We start from the raw sequence: 26,505 nt of genomic DNA on the forward strand, positions 1-26,505 counted from the left end.
GTGTCAGCTCGTGCCCCTGCTTCTGGCTCTGCCTCTGCCCTCCCTCCTGCTCCTTCTTCCAGCACGAGGCCATGGGTACCCTGGAAATGTTCCTCTCAGTGTCCCACTGCTTTGGGGAGTCCCACAAGTTCATCTGGCCGTGCTGAGGTCCTGCTGCTGTGCTGGGGTTTCCTGGAAAGCAGCCCCAAAGCCCTCAGAAACCGTTGCAATGCAATGGTTTCTGATGCAGAGCAAATGGTTCTGCATACAGCTCATGTTTACATATTTATAGCATAGCTGTAAACCACCTCAGGCCATCATCACCTGGCCACTCTTGCCTTCCAAAACCAGGGTCAGCTGGAGGAGGTGGCTCAGGACCGCTTCCCATATTTGGATATCCAGAGAGATGGTGCTTTTCTAACCTCTTTAGGCAACCTGTCTCATTGAGTGACCATGTGAATGGAAGTTCCTGTATTTCAGTGTGTCCTCTCTTCTTGCCCCTTGCCTTGGCACAGCTGCAGAGTCTGGCTTTGTCTTCTTTCTTCCTCCCATTCATTTTCCCTTTGTTTCTCCCAAGTGTCCTGGTTGACTCCCAGTTAATCCTTCCCCGTCTTTCTTCTAAATCATTTCCTCATCACTCGGCAGTTACAAAGTGAGTAATGGTAACAGAGTGTGACCTGCTGTCAGCCATGTCCTGTGTTCAGTTGGGTATTAGGAACAATTTCTGCTCCCAGAGAGCAGTGATGCAGTGGCACTGAGGGACGTGGGCAGTGGGCACGGTGAGAGTGTGCTGGGGTTGGGGATCTGAGAGGTCTTTTCCAGCCTTAACAATTCTGTGTTTTGATGTTTGGTACTTGGCCACACATCAGCCCCTCCTGTATACATACTTGGTGTGCTGGAAGGTTTCCTCACAGCTGCACTGTGGCTGGGGGAATGGCTGCTGCTGCTGGTGGTCTCAGCTGTTGCATCCCGGCTGCAGTTCTGTGGTCCCAAGGCAACTGACCACTTTTTCAGTGTTCCTCCCCCAGCACCTGCAGTGATACCGCAGAGGTATGAGTGGGGTGTCTGAGTGGGAAGCTGGAGTCCTGTGTGGGAACTGGGGATACTGGAGAGAGGGGGTGGCAATAGGAGACAATGGAGGGGAAATGGAAATCCTGGGATGATCTGGTGGGGTCTGGGGATCCTCGGGGGGCTCTGAGAGGGGAAATACGTGTTCTGGTTGGGGAGAAGGCATGTCAATAGCGGGCTCTGAGGGTAGTGGTGGGTAAATGGGGGACTCTGGAGTGGTTCTGGAGGAACTCCAGGTGTCTCTGGGGATATTAAAGCTGTTTGAAGGGAAAACAGGACTTCGAGAGGGGGATAATGGAGTACTAGTATGTTCTGGAGGAGAACACAGGGCCTGGAGGAACTTTGGAGGCAGGAGAGGCTGAGCACACTAGAGCTTTCCAAGGGGAAAATGGGAGCTCCAGGGGGTTCTGGTGATACTGAGAGGGTTTGCGGGAGTTTGAGACCTCCTGGGCTCTCCCACCTCAGCCTATTCTTTGCTCAGAATCTCTGTTTTTCCCCCATTTTGCAGCCAGAATCCCAAACAATGGCCAAAAAGAACTCAGGGACAGTGCTCCCCTCATCTGACTGTGCCATTGTCTGGCCCCGTAAAATGCCATCCCAATCCCACCTCATCCCACATATGACCATAGCAAGGGACAAGTGAAGCGGGGGGAGCCTTGCTTTATTGGGGACCCCTCTCTGTACACAACAGAGCCTGCTGCACCCCAGGGTAACAATGCCTTGTGGGATCCCAGAAAATGCTCTGAGGGAGAAAAGCACTTTTGGAGTCCTTTGGGATGGGTACAAGCATTTTGAGGCAAGAAAAGCCAGTTTGAGGAGGGGAACAGCCTAGAGTAAGAAGGTTGTTCTCGGGCCTGTTTGGAGGGGAATCTCAGAATCTAATTCTACAGTACATAAGAATTTCGACTGAGTCATCTGAATTGGCAGATCTGGGTATGTGGAGTGAGAAAGGCTATTCTGGTGTCCTTTGGGATGGAAACCTGGCATTTTGGGATGAGAAAAGCCCTGCTGTGGTTCTCCCTGTGGTTGCTTCTCCTCCTCTGCACAGCCAGTTGCCTTCCTCTCTATGGCCCTGCGGTTGGATATCCTCCATCTTACAGACAGCTTTTCTCCCATCTACAGCTAGTTGTCTTCCACCCTATGACCAGTTGTCCTCCATCTGATGGCTGGTTCTCCTCAACCCTACGGTCAACTGTAGTCTTCTGTATGGGCAGCTGTTGCACTCCATCTTACAGCTGATTGTCTATACGGATAGTTGCTGTCCATCTTATCACTGGTTCTCCTCCACCCTTTGGCCAGTTGTTGTCCTCCACTCTATGGATGGTCCTCTTTCACATTTTGGCCAGCTATTGTCCTTCACCCTACGGCTGATTTTCCTCCATCCTACAGCCAGCTGACACCTGCACTACACCTGTTTGTCTCCCTCCCTGGGCCTTCCTGCCCCTCCACCCGAACTTTCTTCTTCCTCCTCTTCTCCTCCCTCTCCCCACCTTAGTGCCCTCTTCAGCCTTGCCCAAAAGAGTGGCTGGGCTGTGGGGTCGAGAGGCCAGCGCAGGTAGGTGCGCCGCAGCAGCACCCGTCGCATGCGGTGGTAGGCAGACAGCTCAGCATCACCCACGTCCTCCAGCAGCACCAGTACCAGGATGTCACGTCGCTCATCCAACAGCCGGTAGCTGGCCAACTGCACCTCCAGAGAGCACCACTCGCTGCGCAGGTAGCTGCGGCTCATCACACACACCGTTTTCCGGCTGTTGTAGACAGCATCCACGATGTTGTCAATGATGCTGCGGCCCGGCTGGAAGTCACGGTGGTGCAAGCAGAGTCGGAAGGCACCACGCTCCAGCTCAGGCACCAGCTTCTGCAACACCCAACTTTCATCAGCTGAATTGTAGGACACAAAGCTGTCGTATAGGTAGTGCTTTTCCTCCCGCCGCCACCGCTGGTTGACCCAGCACCGCAGGAGGTACCAGTGGTACTTCAGCCTCCAATAGGTGCGGTGGTACACCAACGGCACCACCAGCAGCAGCAGCACTGCCGGTGCAGTCCCAGCAAAGAGATAGAGCCCCAGGTCCAGGAAGCAGACACGTATGTCAAAGCTGTGGATGTAGGCATTGCGCTGTGAGCCGCAAGTGTAGTTGTAGGGGTAGACAACCTGCACACGGCTGTTGTTCAGCCAGCCCCGCAGCCACGTGTTGTCGCAGGTGCAGCTCAGCGGACACTTGCGCAGGTCCACGTAGCGCAAGGAGGACAGCCGGCTGGCAACACTGGCATTGAAGGTCTTCAGCTCATTTCTGGCCAAGTGCAGCACCTGCAGCTGGCTAAGGTTGCCGAAGACCTCCAGAGTGAGTGAGTGCAGACCTACATTCTCCAGGTCCAGGAACTGCAGGTTGCTCAGGTTTCTGAAGATGCCGTCAGGCAGGTCATGTATCCCATTGCTGCTGTCAGCCAATGTCAGGGAGCGCAGCTTGCCCAGGTCCTCGAAGACATCTGGTGGGATGGCCCGCAGCATGTTCTGTGACAGCGACAGCCACTGCAGCTCCACCAAGCCCTGGAAGAAGTGGTGAGGCAGCATCTTCAGCCCATAGGGCTGCTGCGCCTGCAGCTTAAGGTCATACAGGCTGCTCAGGTAGCGGAAGGGTGGTGGCTGATGCAGCCACTGTGAGATGTACTGCAGGTTGTTGGCCCGCAGGTCCAGCACCCCCAGGGTAGCCTGCACCGGGGCGAACACTCTGCTGTTCACCTCCAACAGTCTGTTGCGGTCCAGATACAGCCTGCGCAGTTTGGACAGTCCCTGCAGTGACTGTGCTGCCAGGTGGCGTAAGTTGTTGCCCCCTAAATCCAGCGTCTGTAGCTCGGACAGCCCTGGAAGACACCGGGGAAGAGGACGGAGACACGGTTGTTGCGCAGGTTGAGGGTGTGCAGGCTGTGGAGCTCAGTGAAGGAGTTGTTGTAAAGGTCGGTCAGCAGGTTGTTGTCCAGACGCAGCTCTGTCAGGTTGTGCAGCCCCCACAGTGCCTGCCTGTCCAGCAACACCAGACTGTTAATATTGAGCTGCAACACCTGCAGGGCCGGGGCGTAAGCGAAGGCATGGGACCCAACAGTCAGGATGCGGTTAAAGCGGAAGGAAATGTTGTGCAGCTGTGGCAGCACCTGGGCCCCCTGGCAAGATGGCAGTTTCTTCAGCAGGTTGTGCTCCACTGTCAGCACTTCCAGCTCCTCCTGCTGCTTCTTGTCCAGCAGCTGGCCAGCACAGCCCACCTGCTGCAGCCGGTTCCAGGACAGGTCCAGCTCTTGCAGCACAGGACACGATGCCAGCGCATTACGCTGCAGCACCTTCAGCCCGTTGCGTTGTAGCTGCAGCCGCTGCAAGGCCCGGGGACCCTGCAGCCTCAGGCACACCTTTTTCAGTCCGTGAGTCCCCAACTCCAGCCCAGAGAAATCCAGGCTGCGAGGCTGGATGTCAGAGATGTCCAGCAGGTGGAAAACATCCAAGGGGTTGCCCATCAGGTGGAGCAGGCTGATGTTGCGCAGGTGGAGCTGGGTGAAGGCCTCTGCCTGCGAGATATTGTTGTAGGAGAGGTCGAGTATCTTCACGTGCCATAGCATCTCTGGGCTACCCCCTACTAGCCCCCCCAGCGAGTTGTTGCACAGCTGCAGGGTGTGCAGCGAGGCGGGTAGTGGTGGGCCTGGCCCCAGCGTTGTCAGGTTGTTTTCACATAGGTCCAAATGCTCCAGCTGTGCCAAGCCCTGCACCGCCACTGCCACCGCCCCCAACCCGTTCAGCTGCCCGCCCCGCAGAGACAGACGGCGCAGGTTGAGCAGGGGGAGCAGAGCACCAGGTGACACCGTGCTCAGGGGGTTATGTTGTAACCACAGCAAGGACAGGTTGCCCAAACTGTTGAACACCCCTTCGGCGAGTGTGGTCAGCCGATTGTGAGACAGGTCCAGCACCACCAGCGCACCCAATCCATGGAAGGCACCAGGGGAAAGCGTCTCCAGCTGGTTGTAGGCCAGGTCCAGGGTGTGCAGCCGTGGCAGGCGGGCAAAGGCAGAGGGCTGCAGGCAGCGCATTAAGTTGTATGACAGATTGAGTGAAATGGCATTTGGTGGCAGGTCAGACACTGCCAGGGCCGGTGACTCCAGGAAGCGCTGGATGCAGCGGAAGCACAAAGATGTCCTGACATCCTCAATGCAGTTGCGAAAGCCATATGGGTGCACCATCGGCATCAGTGTCACTGTCACCAGCAGCAGCAGCTGGGGTGGGCAGCAGTGGGAGGGACACATCCTGGTGCTGGGCCTGGGGGAGATAGAGAGGGTCAGGGGCTGGGGCACAGGGACCAGAACGGCCCAGTGCTGCCAAGGATGACTCAGTGACCCCAAACACTATAACCAAGTACTGCCCACCATGACCAGTGCTGCCCACCATAACCCAGTTCCATTTACAATAACCCAGTGACTCAGTGCCCCCATACCAGTATAACCCAGTGCACTACTGATGCCCTCCTCCCTGCAAAACCCAGTGCAGTACTGGCTTGGCATATGGAGTTGAGGATTTGGGGACAAGAACTCTGTGTAAGATGAGGAGTGCTGGTGAAAGGGATGCAGGGATTTGCCGACAGGAGGGGTGCAGGGGATAGGACCAGTGCAGGACTGTGGACAAAGACAGGGACAGAGCCATATAGGATCCCTCTTTTCCCCCTCTTACCTCGCCTTCTTCTCTGCTGTCTCCATCATTCTCAGCCACTGTCTCCTTTCTGGGGTGAAAAAGGGAAGTTGTGGTATCACTTCATGTCACCACTGACGTAGGTGGTGGGAACTGCTGTCACATTCTGGAGGAGCAGCAGTGGCACCTGTCCCCAATGCTTATGCCACCTCCCTGATGCTCTGTGTTGTGACTCCATGCCCCTCATGTTCTCATATCTCTCATGTCACTCATGTCTCCACAATCTCCAGTGTTCCCTGTGTCCCTCAGGTTCCCATGTTCCCCCGTGTTCCCATAGTCTTCTATGCCCCCATGCCCCTGCAGATCCCATGTCCTCCTAGCCCTCAATAATCCGCATGTCTCTCTGTCATCATGTCTCCTCTTTTCCCCTGTTCTGCCATGTCCCCCCTCCCTCTGTCACAAGGCACCGCTATCACTTCCCTACCCCCAGCCCCCACAGAGCTTCCTACTGGTTTTGGTTCCTCCACTGGGTTATATAATGAAGGACTGGGCAGAACTGAATTGTACTGGGAGGGGGGAAAGGACAAAACTAAGGGAAGCCAATAGACTGTGAGAGATCTAGAGGCATCTAACGAGCTCTAGGGGCTTCTAACAATCATGGTTTGACCCAGGGTCTAAGGGGCTCCAGCACGGCACAGGATGAGCAGCTCCAGGAGGTTGGTGGGAGAGTACAAAGTGATCATCCAGCACACAGAGCCACCACATGGAAGCAAGCTGCTGCTACATCAATCCTGCTTCTCTCTCCCTCTTTCATGCACCTGCTGTGGGGACAGTCAGTAAGGCACAAGCAAGCCAGCTGCCAGCAGTGTGATTCAGCCCTTCTGTTGTGTGCTGGATCACCAAAGGTAGGGACACTGGAAATCTAGAAGTGGAATTGGCTCCACCCAACCTGGCCTAGAGCAGCTCCAGATGTGGGGAACCCACAGCCCTTCTGGACAGGTGTGCCAGGGCCTCACAGCCCCTTGAGTGAAGAATTTCATCCCACTAGCTGACCTAAATTTCCCCTCTTTTAGTCTAAAGCCATTCCCCCTTGTGCTATCAGTACTAGACCGTGTAAAAGGTTGGTCTCCCTCCTGCTTGTAAGCTACCTTTGAGTACTGGCAGGCTGCAGTGAGGTCTTCCTTGTAGGTAACAGTAAGCTATGCTGCTTGCTTGTTCATGTAATTCTAAAACTCTAAGTGTACCCACAGCCCTGTGGTCTGATTTCCTTCTGCTAGGGATTCTAAAGTACCTGCCTGTCCCCATAGCATCAGTTGACAGAACTTGCCATAGTTGGTAGGATCCTAGGGTTAGAATAGTGTCTGGTTCCTCTCATCAATGGGATGCACTGCAAAAGAGTTTCATGGAATATGGATGGCAAGATCCAAGTGGGATAAGGAATGGCTAATGGCAGTAAGCTGCAATCCAAGAGTCACATGGGGCAAACTTAACAAATGAAAACGTACGTGGGAAGAAAAGAAAGACAAGAGGTGAGAAGATTGTTGTGTACACAGTAAGCCTACTACTGTACAAAAACTGCACGTGACATGGACTGGAACAGCTGTTCTGAACTGTGATCAACAGCATAAATCCCCTGTCGTTTTGGCTTTGAATAGCCAACCTATTTTAAACCTAGTTTGTCCCACAAGCCACGAAGCTCTCTGGGTCTCCTCTCCTGACAGCGAGTCCGAACTCTACCCCAGGAGGCGCTGCTTCTCGCGGGTGCGGTGTCCCCATCATCAGATCCCTCCCTCAGAGCTCTCACTGTGAGGAAAAAAGCATCCATCTCATTGGTTACAGGCAGCTAATAAATCAGCCCGTGAAAACAGTCTGCAGGCACTAAGGAGTTACAGTGTCCTACCAGGAAATGTCTGCTGGCAGCCAATGGAAGGAGTGACAAACAATGCAGATGACTCATGGGTTCCAGCAGCAGATCAAAGCAGAGCTGGCTGGGCATCTGCAGCAGCTTCGCTGTGTCACTTGTCCATTTAAGCCTGCGTTTTCAAATGTAAGTTGATATTTGCTTCCAATTTCTTTTACTTGAGCGTTTGAATGTTAGCTTAACCTAGAAGAGCTTCTCCCATCCTAAGAAAAACATCTTCACTATAAATTAATTTTTAAAAATGGAAACCTGAAATAAATGGGTTTCTAGTAATCTCCCTGCTGTCCACCCCAACCTGGAGAAGATGGAAAAGTTGTCTGACACTTTTGGTGTTGTATTAAAAGGAAGACGTTCGAGAAAATCATCTAAGAAATACTGGTTTTGTGATTACTTCCAGTATTTAGCTCCCTGGCTTGTGAATCAGCAACACATGTATGAGAAACAGAACCAGAAGTCTCAACTTAGAACAGTAAGCTCCAGGTCTGTCGAAATCAACTGAATTTTGATAGAATTCCAATGAATTTGCAACTCAGCACTACCACAAAAATAATCAGATTTTTAAAAACAAATACAAAACAACAAAAAAGTTGAAGCTGCAGCTGGGTTTATTTCCTGTAGAAATGCCCAAGTGAATCTGCAATTCAGTGCTACCTGTACACAAGGAAGTCACTGTCTGAAGTTAGACAGCAAAATCTTATTCTCGTGACCAAAATAAGGCTTTGCTTTCTCTGTAAATACAGCCCATTTGAATTCAGATATGTAATCCAAGTGCAGCTGACCTTCAGTATGACATTCACTGCAGTAGTGCTGCTTATATCGTCTGAATCCAGCCTGACTGCTTTATGTCATGTTTTGACAATGTCCCATCAGACATGCAAGGAAGATCTTAATTTCCTTTTATGTGTGGATCTCATGAAAAGCAGAAGGATACAAGCTTCTGGGGACATGACATACTACTGGTCTTATTAGTGGAATTGTATCAGCCTGTGTCCAACTTCGTGGTTCTCTCCTATTTCCACTGCTTGCGTTCCCATTCCCTTTTCTAAACTGCCTCTCGCCTTTGCTGCTTTTTACAGGGACTGGAAGTTGCTGCTTCAGGAAATAGCAGATGTCAGATGCTGTAAGCCTGAATGCTTCCTTCCTGCCTTCTCTTGGGATTTTCCAGCATCATGGACTCATGGGGATAGCAACTGATGAGCTACACGTTCCTCTGCTCACTCATCCATGAGGCAAGTAAGAAAAGTTATCTTTCATGACAAAACTAAGGACAGGCTAAGCCGAAAAAGAACCCCACATAAATTATGGGCAGTAGTCACAGCCTGCTATTCAGCTTCAGCACTGTAATTTTTGTTTACTGTCCAGATTATGGTCTAACCAACTAGAGGCAACAGCAGCTGAGGTCAGACCTGTAGAACTGCAATGCAGAAGTGCCAGGATGCAGTGTACCTCCCTCCTGAAAGACATGTTCATGTAAGGAGACAGGTGAGTGGGATTTCTAATCTTTGATACACTCTATGATGTTGCTGAAATACTTATGCTCAAAGACACTACAGTAAAAATCCCAGTTCTACCTAAAACAGCTGGATAGTATTCTGCATAAAGTCAGTTACAGCAGTGAGATAAATGGGAAATTCCTCATATTTGGTGAGCAATAGATTACTGTTCCCAAAGGTCAGATATAAATATTTATATAATTTTAGTTAAAAAAAAAATAAAATAGTTTACAGAGCAGCTGCCAAAGCACTTTTATACAAGTTCAGGAAACTAATTACTACAATTCACGTAGTTTCTAAGTATGAACTGTTGTTAGACTTTGTTTCAGGAAGAAATGTCCATGATCAGATGAGAATGAGACTTCATCTCAACAGTATTCTTCTCAGGAGGTCAGTGTGGAATCTGCTGGCACAATTTACTGAGCCACTCAAATGCTCATACTTTTAACTTTAGGATTTATACAAAGGTGGAAGATTACCTGTCTCTTTTGGAACTACCATATACTTCTAGTTGCCTGAGTGAATGAGACAACCCCAGACTGAACTGTCTGTAAGGACATGGATCCTAGTGGGCATGGTGGAGATGTGCCGATGGCTGCATGAATATCCATCTTGCATTAATGTTTTAGTAGGGGGTATTTAAGTAAAAGCAATGTCAGATTTTATGTGCAAATACAGCAGAAGAGGGGGTTCTTCTACACGGCAGAATTCAGCAGTACAGCAGGATGTGGGTATGTGGTCAGGTTTATCCTAGAATTGCTTCTTCCCCTACAGGTTTCTTTGTTCTCAACTTGCCCGCAGCCTGCTTTCTCTCTTCCAGCACACTCTTTACTTCTGCCTTTAATTTTGCAGGTTGAAGGTTTTTAATCAAATAACTGTATTTTAGACCATCTGACCTGTGGATTATACGTATAGATATATGGTATCATTGGGATGCTTCCTAGGGTGTTAGAAAAGGAAGAATATATTTGGAGTGCCAGCAAAACTTGCTGAATGTGAATCAGAATCAAATTTTTGGAAGTTTTTTAACTGACTGATCTGCCTGTCATTGCCTAATGTAAATGTCCTGCTCATTCAGCTGCTATTTAAGTTACCTTGCAAACAAAAATGATGGAGAAAGGAAAAAAGAAGGCTCCCAAGAGCAAATGTAGTTTATAATCTGAAATGTAATTCTTACTGATCTTAATCAAGTTTGATTTTTTTTTTTTAAATTTTAATGGAAAATTGAAGCTTAATAATGCAGAAAAAAAAAAAAGAATCTCCTCAGATGAGACGTTTGGACAGGCTTTGACATAGAAAAATCCTTTCTCAAACCAATGAACTTGCTCTTTGAAATGAGAACATAAATATGGATCCCCAACTAACAAACATTTGTTTGTTGTTTTCCAGTTTTGGAGTACTATCTTGGGAGAACCTAAGCAGACAGAAACTTTGTAAAGGTATTTCCTTATTGCTTGTCTGATTTTACTGTGCCAATCATTTCTCTTACTGTAGGGAAATGCTAACATAAACAGCACAGTCTATTCAAATGTCCCTTTGCCTTTTATTACGGTTAGAACACAGTTTGTAAAGCGTTATGTAATAATTACTGTACTCTAAGAACAATCCCCATTCTATAGAGGCAGACACTGAGAAAGGCTCCTCTGCAGTGGGCTGAGTTCTGCACGGCACAGCTGACTGTAAGGCTCCTACATTTTGCAGGCTGAGAAGGACCTTCTAAAAGCATTACACAGAGCAAACTGTGTTGGTATTCGCACAGCTTTCACTTCCAGCTGCCATCTTGTGGCTGCCCAACGTAACTTCTCCTATCCACAACAGGACCGATATTCTTACAAGGTGTAAGGCTTTGTGCAAAACTGTGTGCTTAGGTTACATCCACAATAATTACACATATACCCGAGGTATCTGCATGTACTTTATGGTGCTTATGTAGCTATTCATTTGTGACTTATTGTTTGGAGCAAGTTACTTGTCTTGAAATGGACACCTCTTGCAGTAAGTAGTCATGGTCATTGTTAAAGGCTAGCACATCTACTAACAAGAGTGTTAACACTTCTAGTTTTGCCTTGAAAAGCAGTCTTCTTTTTTAATATACATGAAATAACTTATGCTGAATGTCATATAAGAGTTCTGAAGTCTCAGAATTGATTCAAAAAGAAAATCAAAGGATGGTCTGAGGTAGAAGCTACTTAAACTGATTTAATCTAGTTCACCCAGCTGTTCAACACAATAGCACAGTTAATGCCCAATAACATATTTAGTATAGTTGCAATACATTGATGCCTAAACATATATACAATTTGATTTGCAATGTGGTATTTAAAATGCTTTATTCCTCCTGCAGGATGTGTAGACCTTCTAAATGGAACTTTTACTAGTATAAATAAGGAAGCAAACTCTACCGCAAACTGCAATCTGATGTGCACAAAGGTTTGTGCAATCTTAAGTTTGCTCCCATACAAGGACATCACTTGATTTTTTGATCTTTGTGGTACGAAAGCAGGAAAGCTTTTGTCTTTATTGCGTTTCTGGATATGCTAAAGAGCTGGAGAGTACCCTTTGGCACTTCAAGTTCATTTAAGAATTGAAGAAAATAGACACTGTGAAGTTTTCTGGCTGGTCTTCTCTAGAAACCATCTCAACTGCTACCCAAGGTTATAGAAATCAGCGTCTTTCCAGTCGCCAGCTGCAATCAGACTGGGAAATACAAGTGAGTGAGAGCAACTATCAGCCTCAAGTAGAACAAGCTAGGTCTAGAACCAAGGCCAGTGTTCTTGTATGTACTGGTTAGAAAGTATTCATTCCAAAACCTAGACAGTGTTTGGATGGATATTATGTCCAAAATGACTGTGGCAAAGGTACTGGAGATACTTGAGAATTGATTCCTTCGTAAGTGTTGAAGTGTAAAGAGTAAATCCACTGCAGATGTACCTTAGTTTTCCCTACCTTGTACAAGTACCAACACATCCTTATTGCAGACATAGTTTGGTACACTAAGCTCCTGCCACTTGGATGCTTGAAGGACAACACGTTATAGCAAGCCCAGCATACATATCTCAGTGCAGGGCTTTGCTCACCTTCTCCTGCATAATCAAAAACTGGATTTAAAACTGGAAGCTGGAGAAAGAGTAGCAGGGTAGGCTTGAGTCAGATTCTACACCCATTAACGTGTTAAAATGCAAAGGTGTTCTATGCAGATCATTATCACTACATATCAGCATACTCAAGTATTACATATACTGTCACCATAAAATGTCAGTGTCAGTATTCTAGCTCCTGACAAATGTGAATTGAGCAAACATTCTGTATTCTATTCTTCTGTATTGCTGTTGCAAAAACATCCTCTGCCTAGAAGTCACTCTGAACCTCTCCTTGAGAAGGCCTTAATGCAATGGCAAAATCTAGACTTTCTTGTTTGTTCTTCTTTTTTCCCTAAAATGTCAGCTGGGGAAAAAGCATCTAAAACTTTTAAACAGCAAGGACAACTGTTTTGTGATTAATCAACAACACTGTTAACTCTCATTTTCAAAGTGATGTTGGAACCTGTTACAGGCTTGCCCATGTCAAAAGAACTGAAAATTGTGTACCTAGATAAGAGCTAACTTTACACTGAACAACTTATCTTTTACTGAGACCATGGCTGCTGGCAGCACAGGCTGCAGAAACAATGTAGGACAGAGTAAAGATTAGGACAGGTAGCCTACAGGTCTGTGCTGCCACAGCAACAGAGGCAAGTAGGTGAAGCTGAATTAAGTGAGTCTAAAGGCTCAACAGCTGCACACTCACCCCCTTACCTGCACTGATCCAGCCTTAGATTCCAAGACAAAGCTGCTTAGAAACGGGTTTGGAAGAAAGTTTTTAAGATAATTCTTCTCTGGTTTTTTTTTCAGGTCATCTGTTCACAAAAAACTCAACCATGTAATGACAGAGAAAATCCCTCTTGTAGTACCAACCTTGTCAACTACTCTACTTGATAGCAGTATGAATAATGCAGGAAGAGAAAATATTCTTGAGATGGATCTGGCAAATTCTATCCCATGGAACACAAGAAAGAAAGGTCTCTACCTTGAAACATATTCAGCTCCAGCTATTCCAAGAAAAGGATAAATATTACTATTAATGCTACATGTACATGTTTTCCAAGTACAAGCATCTGTTCTCAGATCTTTGCCCTCTACTGGTGTCATCCAAAGCATGAGCTGACTGTAGAAATGCTTTTTCTGTATTCCTCATACCTTTGGAAATAAATATCGAGCCACAGGGAATTAAATAACTTATAATAACATCTGCATTTCCAAGCACTTAGTTCTGACCAACAGCTGCCAGATTTAGAATAGAATTTTCTGTAACTTAAGAAACAAATACCTACAGAATTCCTGAAAAACATGAAAGCACACAGAAGTATGTGCTAAAATCTTCCTAGGAGTAGTGACCTATTAACAAGTGCCCAAAGAACAGCTAGTAATTAAAAAGGAGTTCTCCCATCAGTTTTAACTTTATTATCAACTGCAGAGTACTGGAATGAAACATTATATTCTGGTGCTGTTCCATTTACAGGTCTCACCTTACTCCTTTTATACTTTCTGTTTTTCTTCCTAGATCACCCAGGCTCTGGCAGTAGAAGACCATTTTGTACTCTTCCTTTATCTGGTCCATCTTCAGGCAAAGAAAACAGTTAGCATTAGGACTCACCCCTGGCACGTCAGCACAGATCACAAACTATGCACCTCGAAGACCAGCGACAGGTAAGACTCAATTTCCAGTTCCAAAGGGCAATGTTCTCCCAGATCCCAGATTGTAGTTTTAAGATACAAAAGTAGCTACTCACTGTTGAAAATGGTGACTAGAAGGGAGAACCATTTATTTCCTTATGTGGTCTCAGATTTCCTACTGACATTGAAACTGCTTCTGACTTGTGAAGCCTGCCTCTATCTGTAGGTGAAAAGCTCAGTTTCCTATTTGTTTTTTTTTTTTTCTTATTATTTTTGCTGGTTAGTTTCAAACTGGCATATGATAACTCCTTCATCTAGCTGGCCATCCTTTTCAATTTACTACTGAGTGATGGCACGATTTAAGCATTAAACAGTTGACCCATCCATGCAGGAAAAGTCATCTCAGATCTCTGCTGTCAACACTCAGAAATCAGAATGACAGAGGCACAATCTCCAAAGTAACAATGGTCTTTGGCTTTTAATTTTCTCTTGGCGCACAGTACTTATTGAACAGTAAAATCCCTAATGGCAGTGCTAAGTATTCAAATAGGCACAAGCCTAATTTGTCTTGTGAAGAGGCAGAACCCAGTGCTCTTGTTCATTTTTATCAGTAGTGTTCGTGGGTTTTTTTTTTTTTTGCTTGTTTGTTTTGTTGGCCTTTGATATATAATATATTGAAGTTCCTGTTTCCACAGCACATTTCAAATAGTTCCACAATCTGGAGTTCCCTGTTAGCTGCCCTGCTACTAGCTACAGGACAACATTTTCTATTTGTGTAGAGTCAAAAAGTTTTGGACAAGGTTTGATCCAGTTGGTAAGATGAATGAATTGGGCCAGACCGGAAAATTTCTTCCTCTTAAGCAATCCAAAGACTTTTGAAACACTTTTTTTTCTTTACTATCATGGAATCATCATGGAATCATTTGAGTTGGAAGGGACAAAGCAGGCGTTGCATAGGTTTCCCTCCTGAGATATCCTGCTGCTGTGACTTTTTTCGAGGTTTGTTAACTGAACTTGAAATGACAATGATTCACTTTCCTCTGTCATAACCTGTTGACTGAAGTCAGTCGCTCCTGCAGACCACGGTTTTATTCCTCTCATGGAAAAAGCCAGCTGGATTAAAAGATCGCATCAACCCACTGCTTGCAGGAATCACCAAGATTGGTACAACAAATTCTAGTTTTGGACCTCAGAGGGGAGGAGTGCAACGTGCAACATGGTAAATATTATTCAAGTCAGATGACACCTTAAGTCCTTGACTTTAGAAGATAGGGAAACAGATTATGAGTTTTTGGGATCACACAAAGGAAAAGCAGCTGTTATTAATCTTTCCAGCTAAGAGAATTAAGAAATATTTCTTATACAGGACCTCAAGTCTTAGAAATTTTACATTATGCATATAAATTATTCTATTTTTACTTGCAAACAGTCATATGGCCTTAAAAGAAAGGCAGTGATAGCAGCACTTTGGAGAGGTAGGCTTAAAGTATTTGGTAAATGGAAAAACATTAATACCTTATATCCATGTTGTTCTCCGTGTATGTCTGCAGCTCAGTGTGAGGTTAAACCAGAAAGAAGAGATCTCAAGCTGATTGTTTTTTGAAATCATGGTTCTGCTGACCTGCAAAGGAAAACAGTAAGATCACCTTTGCTATAATGAAAATGAGGTTATAGAAATGCTGGGTTTACAAGTCACTGTGGGATTCCTCCAAGCTGCAAAGCACTAAAATAACATGAGAAAGTTCACTAAACAATGTACAAGGATTTCAGACACAACACCTACATTCTTCTGCTTCCCTGCATTGCATTTGTTCTCTGCAGTTTCAAACTGCTTACCTAATTCAGTCATTTGGCATGCTGTAATATTAGATTTAGCAGTGATGTGTTTTCTGGGCACAGGTGAAATAAGAAATTTGTTAATTCACATACTACAATACTGCTAGAATTATGAACTTCAGTGAGAAATTGCTTTTATATACATTCATTAAGCTTTTAGACTGCCTTGAGATGAAACAGTGTTATAATCAAAATCAGTATAAGAACGTGTTGAAAATGGTTTTGCCAATTAAAGGCTGACCCTGCTGTTGGTTGTTTTTTTGTAGTTTTGTTTTCTGGTGTTTTGTTTTCTATTTGCATTTTAAGTGGGATCCTTCAACAGACCAGAATAGCTGATGGAGAACCACTGACATGGTGTTGAGCTTGTATGGAAGGATCAGATAACCAGAGTAAAACAGATCATCATTCATTTGTGGGAATTATTTATAGAAATTTATGAAGGAATCTTTCAATATTATTGAAACTTAATTATCAGCTTTCAGAAATGATTCTGTTCCATTCTGCTACTGAACATTTTTATAACTCTGACAGATGTACCAGCTGGTGGACCATGTTAATCTGTCATTAATATTATTATTATATTATTTTTGACATAAAAACAGTTTTGGCTCTCACTTTTCTTGAAACAGCTTCTTAGATGAGAATTTCATTTGAAGCCGGACTTAATCCTAGTCTTAACCGTTAATTAGGGAACTGGCATGGAACAAGTGGGAGCAGAAGTTATCTGTTTTTGGACAGATTTTGTTCTTGTATTTGGCTTTCCAACTTAAGTATCTGTAATAGGATGTGAGTTGCTGATCCATTATAGTTGTGTTTACCCAGATTTTTGTCAAGACAATCCAAGAAGACAGTTAGTAACCAATTACAAACACAGGCAAATCTGCTATTCCATGTTCAAATGAGCCTGAATTTAATTTTTTAAGTATGTTATTTAATAATTAACTCTAAGCCATAATCAGATTTTTTTGACACCTACTCAACTGAAATCAGTGCATGAGTTTGAGATTTTGTATGGATGCCTTGGCTAAAAGCATTGTCATAAACTAACTGTGCCACTGCCAAAACCTTGGTATTAACAAACTTAAACTAATGCAGGCTTATGCCTCAATGCCTCAATGCAGGCAAATGCAAAGACTTCCTCATAAACCTCTTGTGCGATACAAGCATTTAAACTTTGGGTTTGTTCACAATTGCAGCTCTTGGGAATCTTTCTGTGATGTGATCTTTTAGAGAGATGCTTTTAGTTGATTGAAATGAAGCTGCTGTTGATATAAAAAGCTTTGATGCAGAACAGGGATGTGGTGACTTGAAATAAGCATTCATTTTGTCGTACCAGAAATATACACTCTTAAGAGGCCATAATAAGTTGGCGATGTAATAAAAGACATTGATGTAGATATGTTGATCACTGATGTGAAATAGCAAACTGCTTAAAGCTTATGATATTTTGTTACACTTGTATGCCAAGCACGTTCATTAAAAAAGAGTTCTATTTCCCTATCCCTCTTTTCCATAGTTCTCACAAAATGTAGAATAAGCGACCCTGAGCAAGAGCTGTACAGATCTATTAAAGGGAAATACTAGAAGTAGGCAGGGTGTTTTTTTTTATTTCTTTTTGTATTTCTTTTTCCTTGATTTTATCAGCATGTATTCTTCTTCTTGGAGCTGCTCACAGCATCTTTTGCTGACTCGTACAAAGAGGACCATTCCTTGCCCCTTGCTCCTTTCTGCTATCTATACAGCACCCTTATCTCAGCTGGGATACTTCCTGTAACGAAAGAACTCCTGCACTAGAATTTTTTGAAGTTAATTTGTAGACAATTAATCTGAGGAGCTGGAATGGAGCTTCTGAGAGATTACTCTTCCCAGTAGAGAACAAAATAAAGCTATAAATACCACTCAATAGTTGTCGCCAACATGTTCAAAATAGAGTCCCAGGCAACAGAGTAAGACGAGTGCATGCTCACAGAATACTCATTTCCAAAACTTTAAAAATAATGCATTAATGGATTAATAGTGTACACAAAAGAATTTTTACACTGATTAGTCTAAAATGTAGAGCTGGAGAGTTGGATTTGATGACCTTTAAGAGTCCCTTCCAAATGATTATTTGATTCTGTATTTATACAAGTTGAAGTGCTAACCAAACCTTAAGTATTTACATGATATCATTTCAATTCTGCATGATCTTGCAAACACTTTTATGCTACCGCAGCTTCAGTCACTTGTGCTATCCACGTGAGGTTATGTACATATATAAATACTTGTGGGACTGGTTTGTTAGGAAAAGACCTAACCATCATCAGGGTTGGCATAGAGAATTCAGGTTTCTTCACTGCCAATTATTTGATAATGATGATATATATCTATTAGTATGCTTTCCCCTAGCAAGTGTTTTCCCCTTTTTCTAAGACTGCTGCATTTTTTTTTTTTGTCATGCATGAAAAACGCTTTTCTCATTCTTTTTCTCCTACCCTCTCTGCCTCCTTTGTAAAATATTATTCTGGAGCTCAAAAGGACTTAGTGAAGTTTCTGTTTTTTTCCTCATCAAAAGAAATAAACCCCTGCTTGCCTCACTTGGAACACCCTTTAGTGAGGACATGGTTGACTTGACAGCTGGTATGTCAGCAAAATTAAACAAAACTCATGGATTTTGAAGGTAAGTCCACCATAAATTAAGCTGCCTGATGAGGTCTGCAGAGAACATATTTAATGAGTTGTGTTATATTAGAGGTGTAGTGTAGCTGCAAGAGTATGTTAACTGTAAATTTGGAGTGTGTTTAAAAAATGGGCTGCTGATAACTGAAGAACTGCATTTTTCTTAATCCCAGTGTGAGAAAAATGGTGGATAAGAAGTTCAGACATAACACTTTTAGTTCTTGCGTTGATAGGAAATAATTTGTAATGGGTATTTTGCTGTTTCCTACCTTTGTTTCTCTTCTTCCAAAGATACATGCCAGGTAATATTTAGAGATCTTTATCCCCAAACTGCAATCTGCACAGGCCTTTACAGTTGGCCTTTTTTGTTCCACAGAAGTAAGAGATGCAGAGGACAAGAGGTAATGGCCTTAAGTTGTGCCATAGGAGGTTCAGGTTGATATTAGGAAAAGGAATGTGGGCATGGGGGCTGGGCTGTGTTCAGTGGTCTTAGAGGTCTTTCCCAACCTTAATGATTCTATGATCAGTTGAAGGAACTGTGTACTCTTCCAACCAGGCTGAATTAAATGGCAGTTATTGATTTAGAATATAAACTTCACCCTTTGAAATATGATAACCTTCCACAGTATTTCAACACATTTCCAACTGTTGGTCTTGAACTTTCCACATAGCAACAATACCCACATGAGCAGAAAACACAGCTGAGTTTTCCTGTCAGAAGTAATCTGGCAGCACTCCAGAAAGGTCTGTACAGTTTGTTCGTTCTTTAGGTTTCAGAGAAAAGTGCTTGTATGAGCTAACAGAATGACTACCAGAATTATATCTCCTTTTCCTTTATTGACTAAAAAAGGCTTTATATATATATTTCTTTTTCCAATTAGAAAATTCAGTAAAATGTTACCTGGGGTGGGAGAGGGGGTAAGGGTGGGCACTGAACTAGCTATTGTTTTCTATTCTATGCTGGCAACATTTTAGCTGCAAAGCAGTATTCAGCCCTAAGCATGGACCGAGCAGAACCCAGAAAAGAAAGGCTGATAAGCAGTGAGGAAACTTGACAAGTAAGGACAAGTTGATAAAATGGTGTTTGTTTGGTCTAGCAAAGCTGAGGCGAAGGAAGATAGGACAGTCTGGAACAGAGGTAGTGAACATCCAGTGATGAAACAGGATCTGGCACCAACCAGTTGTCTGCCCTTTATGACAAAGGAGCAGCTCTCAGGCAGGTGTTCAGAAGACATAAAAGACAGTCTTCCTCCCCTCCCATAGCCAGAGCAGAGCATATTCATGGACCATTTTCTACCCAAACAGGAGAGCTTCAGCAGACAAAATTAACTTAAACAGCAGTGATCTGCTAAGCATTTTCCCTCCATGTGCCCATGAGCTATCTAGGGATCTGTTCATGCAAACTACAAATCACATGCTTAACTTTTTGCTGAATGAATATAAATAACTACACTGTAACTTAAGCAGTATTTACTTCACTACAGTCTACCTATGAAATCATGTCTGTTTGCAAATCAGCTATCTGGAAGACAGAATACAGAACACCCTCAGTTTTCTCTTTATTGGCTATTGGGTAGGATGGGGGGAGAATTCTCAACATCAAAATATTTTCCTCTCTCTTTTTTGTGTTTAATCATAGAAGAATCAAGAAAAAGTGACTATGTACAAGGTTAAAATGCAAATGAAATCATAGGAAAAAAAAATGAATACACGATTTGTGTTGAACTGGTAAGACCTGACACAGAAATATGATTGTTTTCCGAGGGACTGCATGTCTTAGACAAGTTGCACTGTACCCTGAATGACACAATCTACAGCCAAAGTACTTCAGCTCAGGGAAGCTTCCACAAAGAGAGTAAATACTTCTGTCTTCTTCCTTCTGGTCTGACTTGTGGAGCTGGTTCAAATGCAGTCCTCATAGCTCCAGCTAAGACCTGTTCTTTCAGCTAAAATCAAATGTATCCTGGAATTCAAGGCTGTAGGTAAATTTATTTTACAGAAACCTCTCACTTAGGTATAGAATTAACTAAATAGAATTAATATATAAGAGAAGAAAAATAGCAATGCTGGTTTAAATTATCATGTATTTCAAACCCAAAATTTGACAGTCTGTGGTTTTGTTTTTCTGTATGAAAAAAGTAATGGGGCAAAAGTTTGAAAAGCTCAGCTGCTATACTTTGTGTGAGTGTGTTTAATAAGGATGTTGGGGCTATTCCATTATTTGGAATATATATATACATATATATTCATATATATACATATATATGTATGTCAATACAGAGATTCACTTTTTGCTCCTCTAAGGCTTAATGCTTTTTTTTTCATTTAATCCAGTAGCAACTCTTGTTCTCTCTGCCCTAACTGGCCACCTGGAAGTGAGAGCTGTCATTTTTTGCCCGGTGCTCCATATGGTTGTCATCAGTAGCAAGAAAAGATGCATGCAGAGCCAGTGGGCCTATTTTGTTGGCCAAAGGAAGGCTTTTTAAAGAAAAAAACAAAACAACAATTACCTGTATCTCACAGCTGCAATTTTACTGTACAGGATATGGTGGATTCAGCTGCAAGAGCATACATAGCAGCTGGCTTCTGCCTGTTTCAGTGCAACCACTGAATGTCAATCTGTCTCTCATTTTTATTATAGTGAAGAGATAAAGGGTAAGTGTAACGTGCATTATTCCAGCATCCAATAACCCAAGAATGATTGTTCATCCAAGAGGAACAATCTCTCCAGTAATAAAACTGCAGTAATAAACTGCTATAAGGACAAACATAGAGTTGTTCTTGTAGCATGGCACTGAACAACCCTCGCAATCGATCTCCTGAAGTGTGAGGTGAGGACACGTACAGGGCTCTAGCCATGAAGTCTGTTGCATGCAATGACACTGATGACCCATTTTAACAATTAACCTGGCTGCCTCCTATAGTTTCAGTGTAAGCTGATGTCTTCCAAGTTTCTCCCAGTAGTGACACTGAGGTAAAAATATCTGCCTGACCTCCACAGGCAGTAATGTGACACCCAGAAGCGGAGGTTTGGTCTCCTTTATCGTGCAGCCTCAGCTCTGCCACAGAAGCCCAAGCGATCGCTCTCACTTCACTTACTCTTACACAGCCACGTGAAAATAAAGACATCAGTGTCACCATTGGTGCATTATCAGCAATCTATCTCTCATTAAATCAACATTATTGGTATTCAAGATGCTCAAAGTTTGTGGGATTTAAGCTATGGAAAATAATACTGAAAAAAAAAGGAGCAGTAAAGTGTAAAAAGTAACCATTTTCTCCTGGAACTAGAATATAAGGACATGCAGCACGGCTCTGATTCTTTTCAAAAGTTTGATTTACAGCAATTCACAGTATGTGATTGGGAGGCTGAAAAGGCTTTTCATAGTTGTGGGGATCTTGCATAACTTGGGAAACTCTGGGTAGTTCTTAATTAGTCCACTATGATTTGCTCTGTGGGACGCTATGCATCAAATAATCAAGAGCCAAGTGTGGAACAAAGGAGCAAAGTGCAAAATACACACAAATAGACTGCTGAGAAATCATTTCTGTTAGCAAAGCCAATCATAATTTTAACTTTAGAGCTGAATACCTTCTAATTCTGGAAAAGAACAAATCAGAAATTGGAACAACTGTGCTGGCAGACAAAAGACTAAACCCATTAATAGGGCTCTCCTATTGATTGCAAAGGCAAATGGACTGGCAGTAAATCCTCCTGTGCTACAACAAAATGCAATTCCCCTAATCTTCAAGACTCTTTAAATGTTAAAATGGTTTGCATCTCAATTTTTAAGGCTTGTTTTTAAATATCTAGGCATATTCTGAAAATCTTGCTCATGGGGCATGCAGTTTTGGACAAGAGACCTGATCTCATCTTTGTGAAGCAACTTTGTTTTGATTACTTTACAAAGAATGCCTCTGCTATGTAAACTCATGAATTAGAACTTGTATAATGGTCCCAATTTCTAAATATTCAAACGAGTGCTTACTACTCCGTTCGCTTCTGCTTACACATAAAATGTATTAATTCAGGCCAGTATCATAGGCATAACATCTGATTTGCCCACATTGCGTGGGAATCTATAGAGAAAGGTCTCTGGGTTTACATTTGGGAAAACTTCACTTCTAAACACAGCCTAAATTTGGAGCAAATCTAACTAGCTGATCCTGAAGGATTCTGAAAAGCCTTGGCAATAAAGGCTTTCCTTATGATCAGTTCAGTCAAAAATTGTTACTGCTGCCCAGAAGTATGCTACATATGTGCTAGAAGTGTGCTGTTTTAAGTTCTTTACATAACATGAAAGGGAATTCTTTGAATTCTTTTATAAATGTATAAAATTATTTCATTTCACAAACCTTACAGAATAATTCAGTAATTAGGAGAAAAGTAACACTGAAAGCAAAGATGCATCAGTGGAGTCAGAACTGATGGAGCCGTACTGTAGAACATGGAATTAATGCAAAGTAGCTCTGCTAAGGAACATCTGGTGGAATTTTAGTTGCAAATTCTGTGCTCAGCACGGTAACACAAAGAAAGTGATGCCATTGGCTTCAGCCTCTGGTAGCAAGCTGCCTGCTGACAGCCTATCAGTGCATACTGACTACTGAGCATAAGGAGACTCCTCTAAGCTTCCAGACTCCTTTTAACAAGAGAGATAGGCAGGTATTGCAAGGGAAGAAGGTACATCTGAAAAGGATTGATGGTAACACAATGGAATTTGTAACATCAAGGAATTTTGTTATTTGAAGAAAGACTGAGCACATAAATTAGAAGAGTGAGAGTTGTGTAATATTAAAACAACAACAAAACATGCAACAGATGTCTTCAAACTCACATCCAAAAGCAATGTATCTAAATACCATGAAACTGGGCTATAAATACTACTACTCTTGGGCCCTAAATCAAGAAAAAAAAATATTTATTTGTCAGAAACATTTTTTACTGCTAGAAATCCTCCTTACCTTGTTTTTTTTTATATATATATATATATAATCTTTTTTACTGGCCTTCAAAACAAACAAGGACAAATAGCTTTATCTTTAAAAATCCTTGCAGCTTTTCAATTCCTGGCGAGACAGTGATTGCAACTCCCGTGCTGTTTTGCAAGAAAGTGAAGCCAGTGATTCATCCCCTCACATCAACACACAGCCAGAGCCGTATGAAGGTAGTTCAGTACAGCTAAGACAACCTGCAACAAAGGACAGGCTCTCTGAGCTGAATGTTTTACTTGTCTTAATGTCAATCTGTTTCTTCAAAAATAAGTGTAACTACAAAACGTCACTTTTTTTCCAAATAATAAACCCCCAAATTTGACGAGGGAAGACAGGAAATGTTGCACATTCCACTTATAACAGAGAAGATTAGAGTAGGAAACAGTAAAATGAAAATAGCTTGGGGCATTAATCAAAAGAATGCTGAATGAACACTGGAATCCTTTTGTCTGATTATTTGTATATTTTTTTTTACTGTTTCCTTTTTTCCTAGCAAGGTCTATTGGTAGCATTTAAAAAATTATCCATACTCAGAAGATATCCATCTCTACTTTTATCTTGCAGCATGGACAGCACAGAACAAAAAGAGCTTGTAACCACATGCAACAATGTACGTGAGACAGCTGTCAGGTAACAGAAGCAAGCAGATGATAAAATGAAAAGATGAAGTGCTGATGCTTACATTACAATATATTTTAAAAACTTGCAGTGGAGAGAAACTAAGTTTTCCATAAAAGAAGGCCTAATCTTAAAAATATGTAAATAAAAGTACAGTTGTACAAGACCAAGCCATCTCTCTGCTTCTGGTGCTTAGAGGAACATTTTCCATTCACTTCTGCCACTTCCTTTTCTCTCCGCTTCTAGCATGCTCCATATTTGCATTTTGTGATTATGATAGCAAAAAAAACCTAACCCAATTAAGTATTTTTTGCCAAATTAGAGAGCAGAATTGCCTCACCAAGGGGGCCAGATAAGCACTGGAGCCAGTCAAATGCTGAGAGCCAATGAAACAGCGTAGGAGGAGGCATGCTGCCGGGAGCAGTGAGATATATTTAGAAGCCTAAATTTAGACATTTTGTTTAATTGGCTAGCATTTTGGTGCTTGTAGTCACTCTCATTTGTAAGTAATATAATCACTGTTTCAAACAGCTACAGCAAAAGTTTGTATGACAGAAGAGACTGAAGTGGCAAAGGGTCTAATTTGTTTTTGTAAACAAAGTCACTCAACTTTAACCAAATAAAAGAAACAAAGGGACTTAAACTCATTTTTCGAACTGTTTCTGCAGAGTATGTGATTGACTCTGTGCTATTTCAGTTGGTGAAGTTTGAAAAAAGAATGCCTACATTTAGGGCTCACAAACACTGTCATTTCCTGGGTTTAGGTCAAAGCCACAGAATGACTGTCACACAAATCATTGTATGAGCCCTAAAGATAGCTCATTTCAAAAGAAGCACAGATGTGGTCCCACGTTCTCATTTTGTACAGCAAATGTTCAAAAGGAACCAACATAAACCCTCAAATGTACAGTTGGAAGTGCCATCTTCATGACAGTTAATGGCCTTATGCCTAGCAATGAGCACTTCCTACAGATACACATTGTTCAGTGCTGACCTTTAAGGAGCTCAGTATGTGCTCTTTTTTACCCTGAGTGAAGTGCATGAGCAATAAACTTTGGGTGGACTTACATGGCAAGTGCTTAAACTCGTCCTACACTCCAGGATTAACTTGCTAACAAGCACAAAGCTGATAAGCAGGCTCCAGATTCATTGAGATTAAACAGCAGTTTTTACCTCAGCTCTGTTACGTTCTAAAACCATTTCCTGTGTATTTGGCTTTCTTTAGTATGATGTAAGTTCAGTTCTGGTTTGTTTAGGAGTATTTAACTTGTTTATTCTTCTTCCTTTTTTTTTTTTTTTTAGTTGAATTACATTTCCTAAGTTGAATTTATGCGGAAATATTTCCTAAGTTGTATTAAAGTGGAAATACTATACAAAAAAAGCAGATTTGCTAAAACCACAGGAGTACTTGCACGAGTCTACCCTTAGGATGATGCCCTAAATGGGTCCCTCACAGAAACATCTACAGTTCTACAAGTTTTCAGAATTCAGAGGGTGAACTTCTATTTTGAAATCCTCAAATGGACATTCTTTCCAATAAATATTTTTTCAAAACCATAAAATAAAATATCTTCCTCTGTACTGCCACCATATGTGTAAAGGTTTGATATTGACGCCTCTTCAGCTCTCATCTATTACATGTTCCTAAAGGCAATGTTCTAATTTCCTGACATTTTATGAGTGCATTTCTTGGAAGAGTGAGTCTTGTCTCCAGTAAATTCAATTTATGAGGGAGCTTCCAAGGCAGTCTAGCACCGACTGAAATCAGCAGCATCTGCATCACACAGTCCATTTTTTTTATTAATGTGTGAGACTGACTTCAAGTATGTTTACCTGAAAATGCTGTTAGGGTTATAAATAGAGCACTGTGGATATTTGTAATTAGTGACTAAACACTATTTCTATCTACCAGCCAGTCTCTGGGTCATATTATCTTTCTAAGTGCAATTACAACTTCACACTGTACAAAATAGAGCTAAATTCCAGGAATGCCTTCTATGTCTTTTTCTATCTGTATAAATTTATTGAAAACAACTAATTCATTTGCCAGGCAGAGCTGCTGAGATCCAAAAGACGACAGTCAGGCATTGCTTGCTCCTTTACAACACTGTCGAAGCTTTAGGAGGCAATGGATTCGGTGTGGCTGTACTTGCATAAGACCTAAAACCAACAAAAGCCAAACAAAGAGCTGAAACAAAGGTGGTGATTGCAGAGCTGACATTATCGAACTGCTTCAGATTACAGCTGTTTGTTTGGCCATAGCACTATGCAGTCTGGAAATGAGCCCCAATGGAGCAACCAGGAAGCTTCTGCCAGTTTGTGTACATAAGCAGCCAACAGAAAAAAGACTCCGATCATTGTTGCCCAGACACAATGTAAGGAGTATTTGGAGAGATGTATGAGGGCAACAGTGGCTTTGTGTGTGAATCATGGAAAAACAGCACCAAGATTTGAGACCAAGGGAAATTGGGAACATGCACCTCATGGTGACAGAATCATTGGGTATTTTGAGTTGAAAGAACTCATAAGGGTCACCGAGCCCAACTGATCGTGGGAATTACAACA

General features: G+C 42.8%; 1 protein-coding gene and 1 long non-coding RNA gene across 17 annotated transcripts; one reads left to right on the plus strand and one right to left on the minus strand.

The window, feature by feature from the left end:
* Positions 1-32: 32 nt before the first annotated feature.
* Positions 33-13,810, minus strand: LOC100550045 (uncharacterized). The gene is given in 4 exon segments (XM_085235036.1): positions 33-3,906; positions 3,909-5,344; positions 5,753-5,801; positions 13,689-13,810. Coding segments are annotated over 3 exon segments (2,919 nt in total). The 5' UTR covers positions 5,782-5,801; positions 13,689-13,810; the 3' UTR covers positions 33-2,452.
* Positions 7,587-25,507, plus strand: LOC104912968 (uncharacterized). Of its 16 annotated transcripts, XR_014886153.1 has the most exons (11): positions 7,596-7,757; positions 8,708-8,864; positions 8,994-9,113; positions 10,514-10,563; positions 11,469-11,834; positions 13,015-13,181; positions 13,724-13,869; positions 14,532-15,055; positions 15,387-15,472; positions 18,227-19,074; positions 23,887-25,507. It is a non-coding gene; the product is annotated as an uncharacterized LOC104912968 (long non-coding RNA). The 16 variants fall into 16 exon arrangements; XR_795050.4 differs by adding an exon at positions 9,442-9,514 and having other exon boundaries at positions 7,588-7,757; positions 14,532-19,074; XR_014886146.1 differs by adding an exon at positions 9,442-9,514 and having other exon boundaries at positions 7,588-7,757; positions 8,708-8,860; positions 14,532-19,074.
* Positions 25,508-26,505: the final 998 nt, after the last annotated feature.

The sequence above is a fragment of the Meleagris gallopavo genome, chromosome 13, assembly GCF_905368555.1.
Source record: "Meleagris gallopavo chromosome 13, MGAL_WU_HG_1.1, whole genome shotgun sequence".
Classification (NCBI taxonomy): Eukaryota; Metazoa; Chordata; class Aves; order Galliformes; family Phasianidae; genus Meleagris; species Meleagris gallopavo.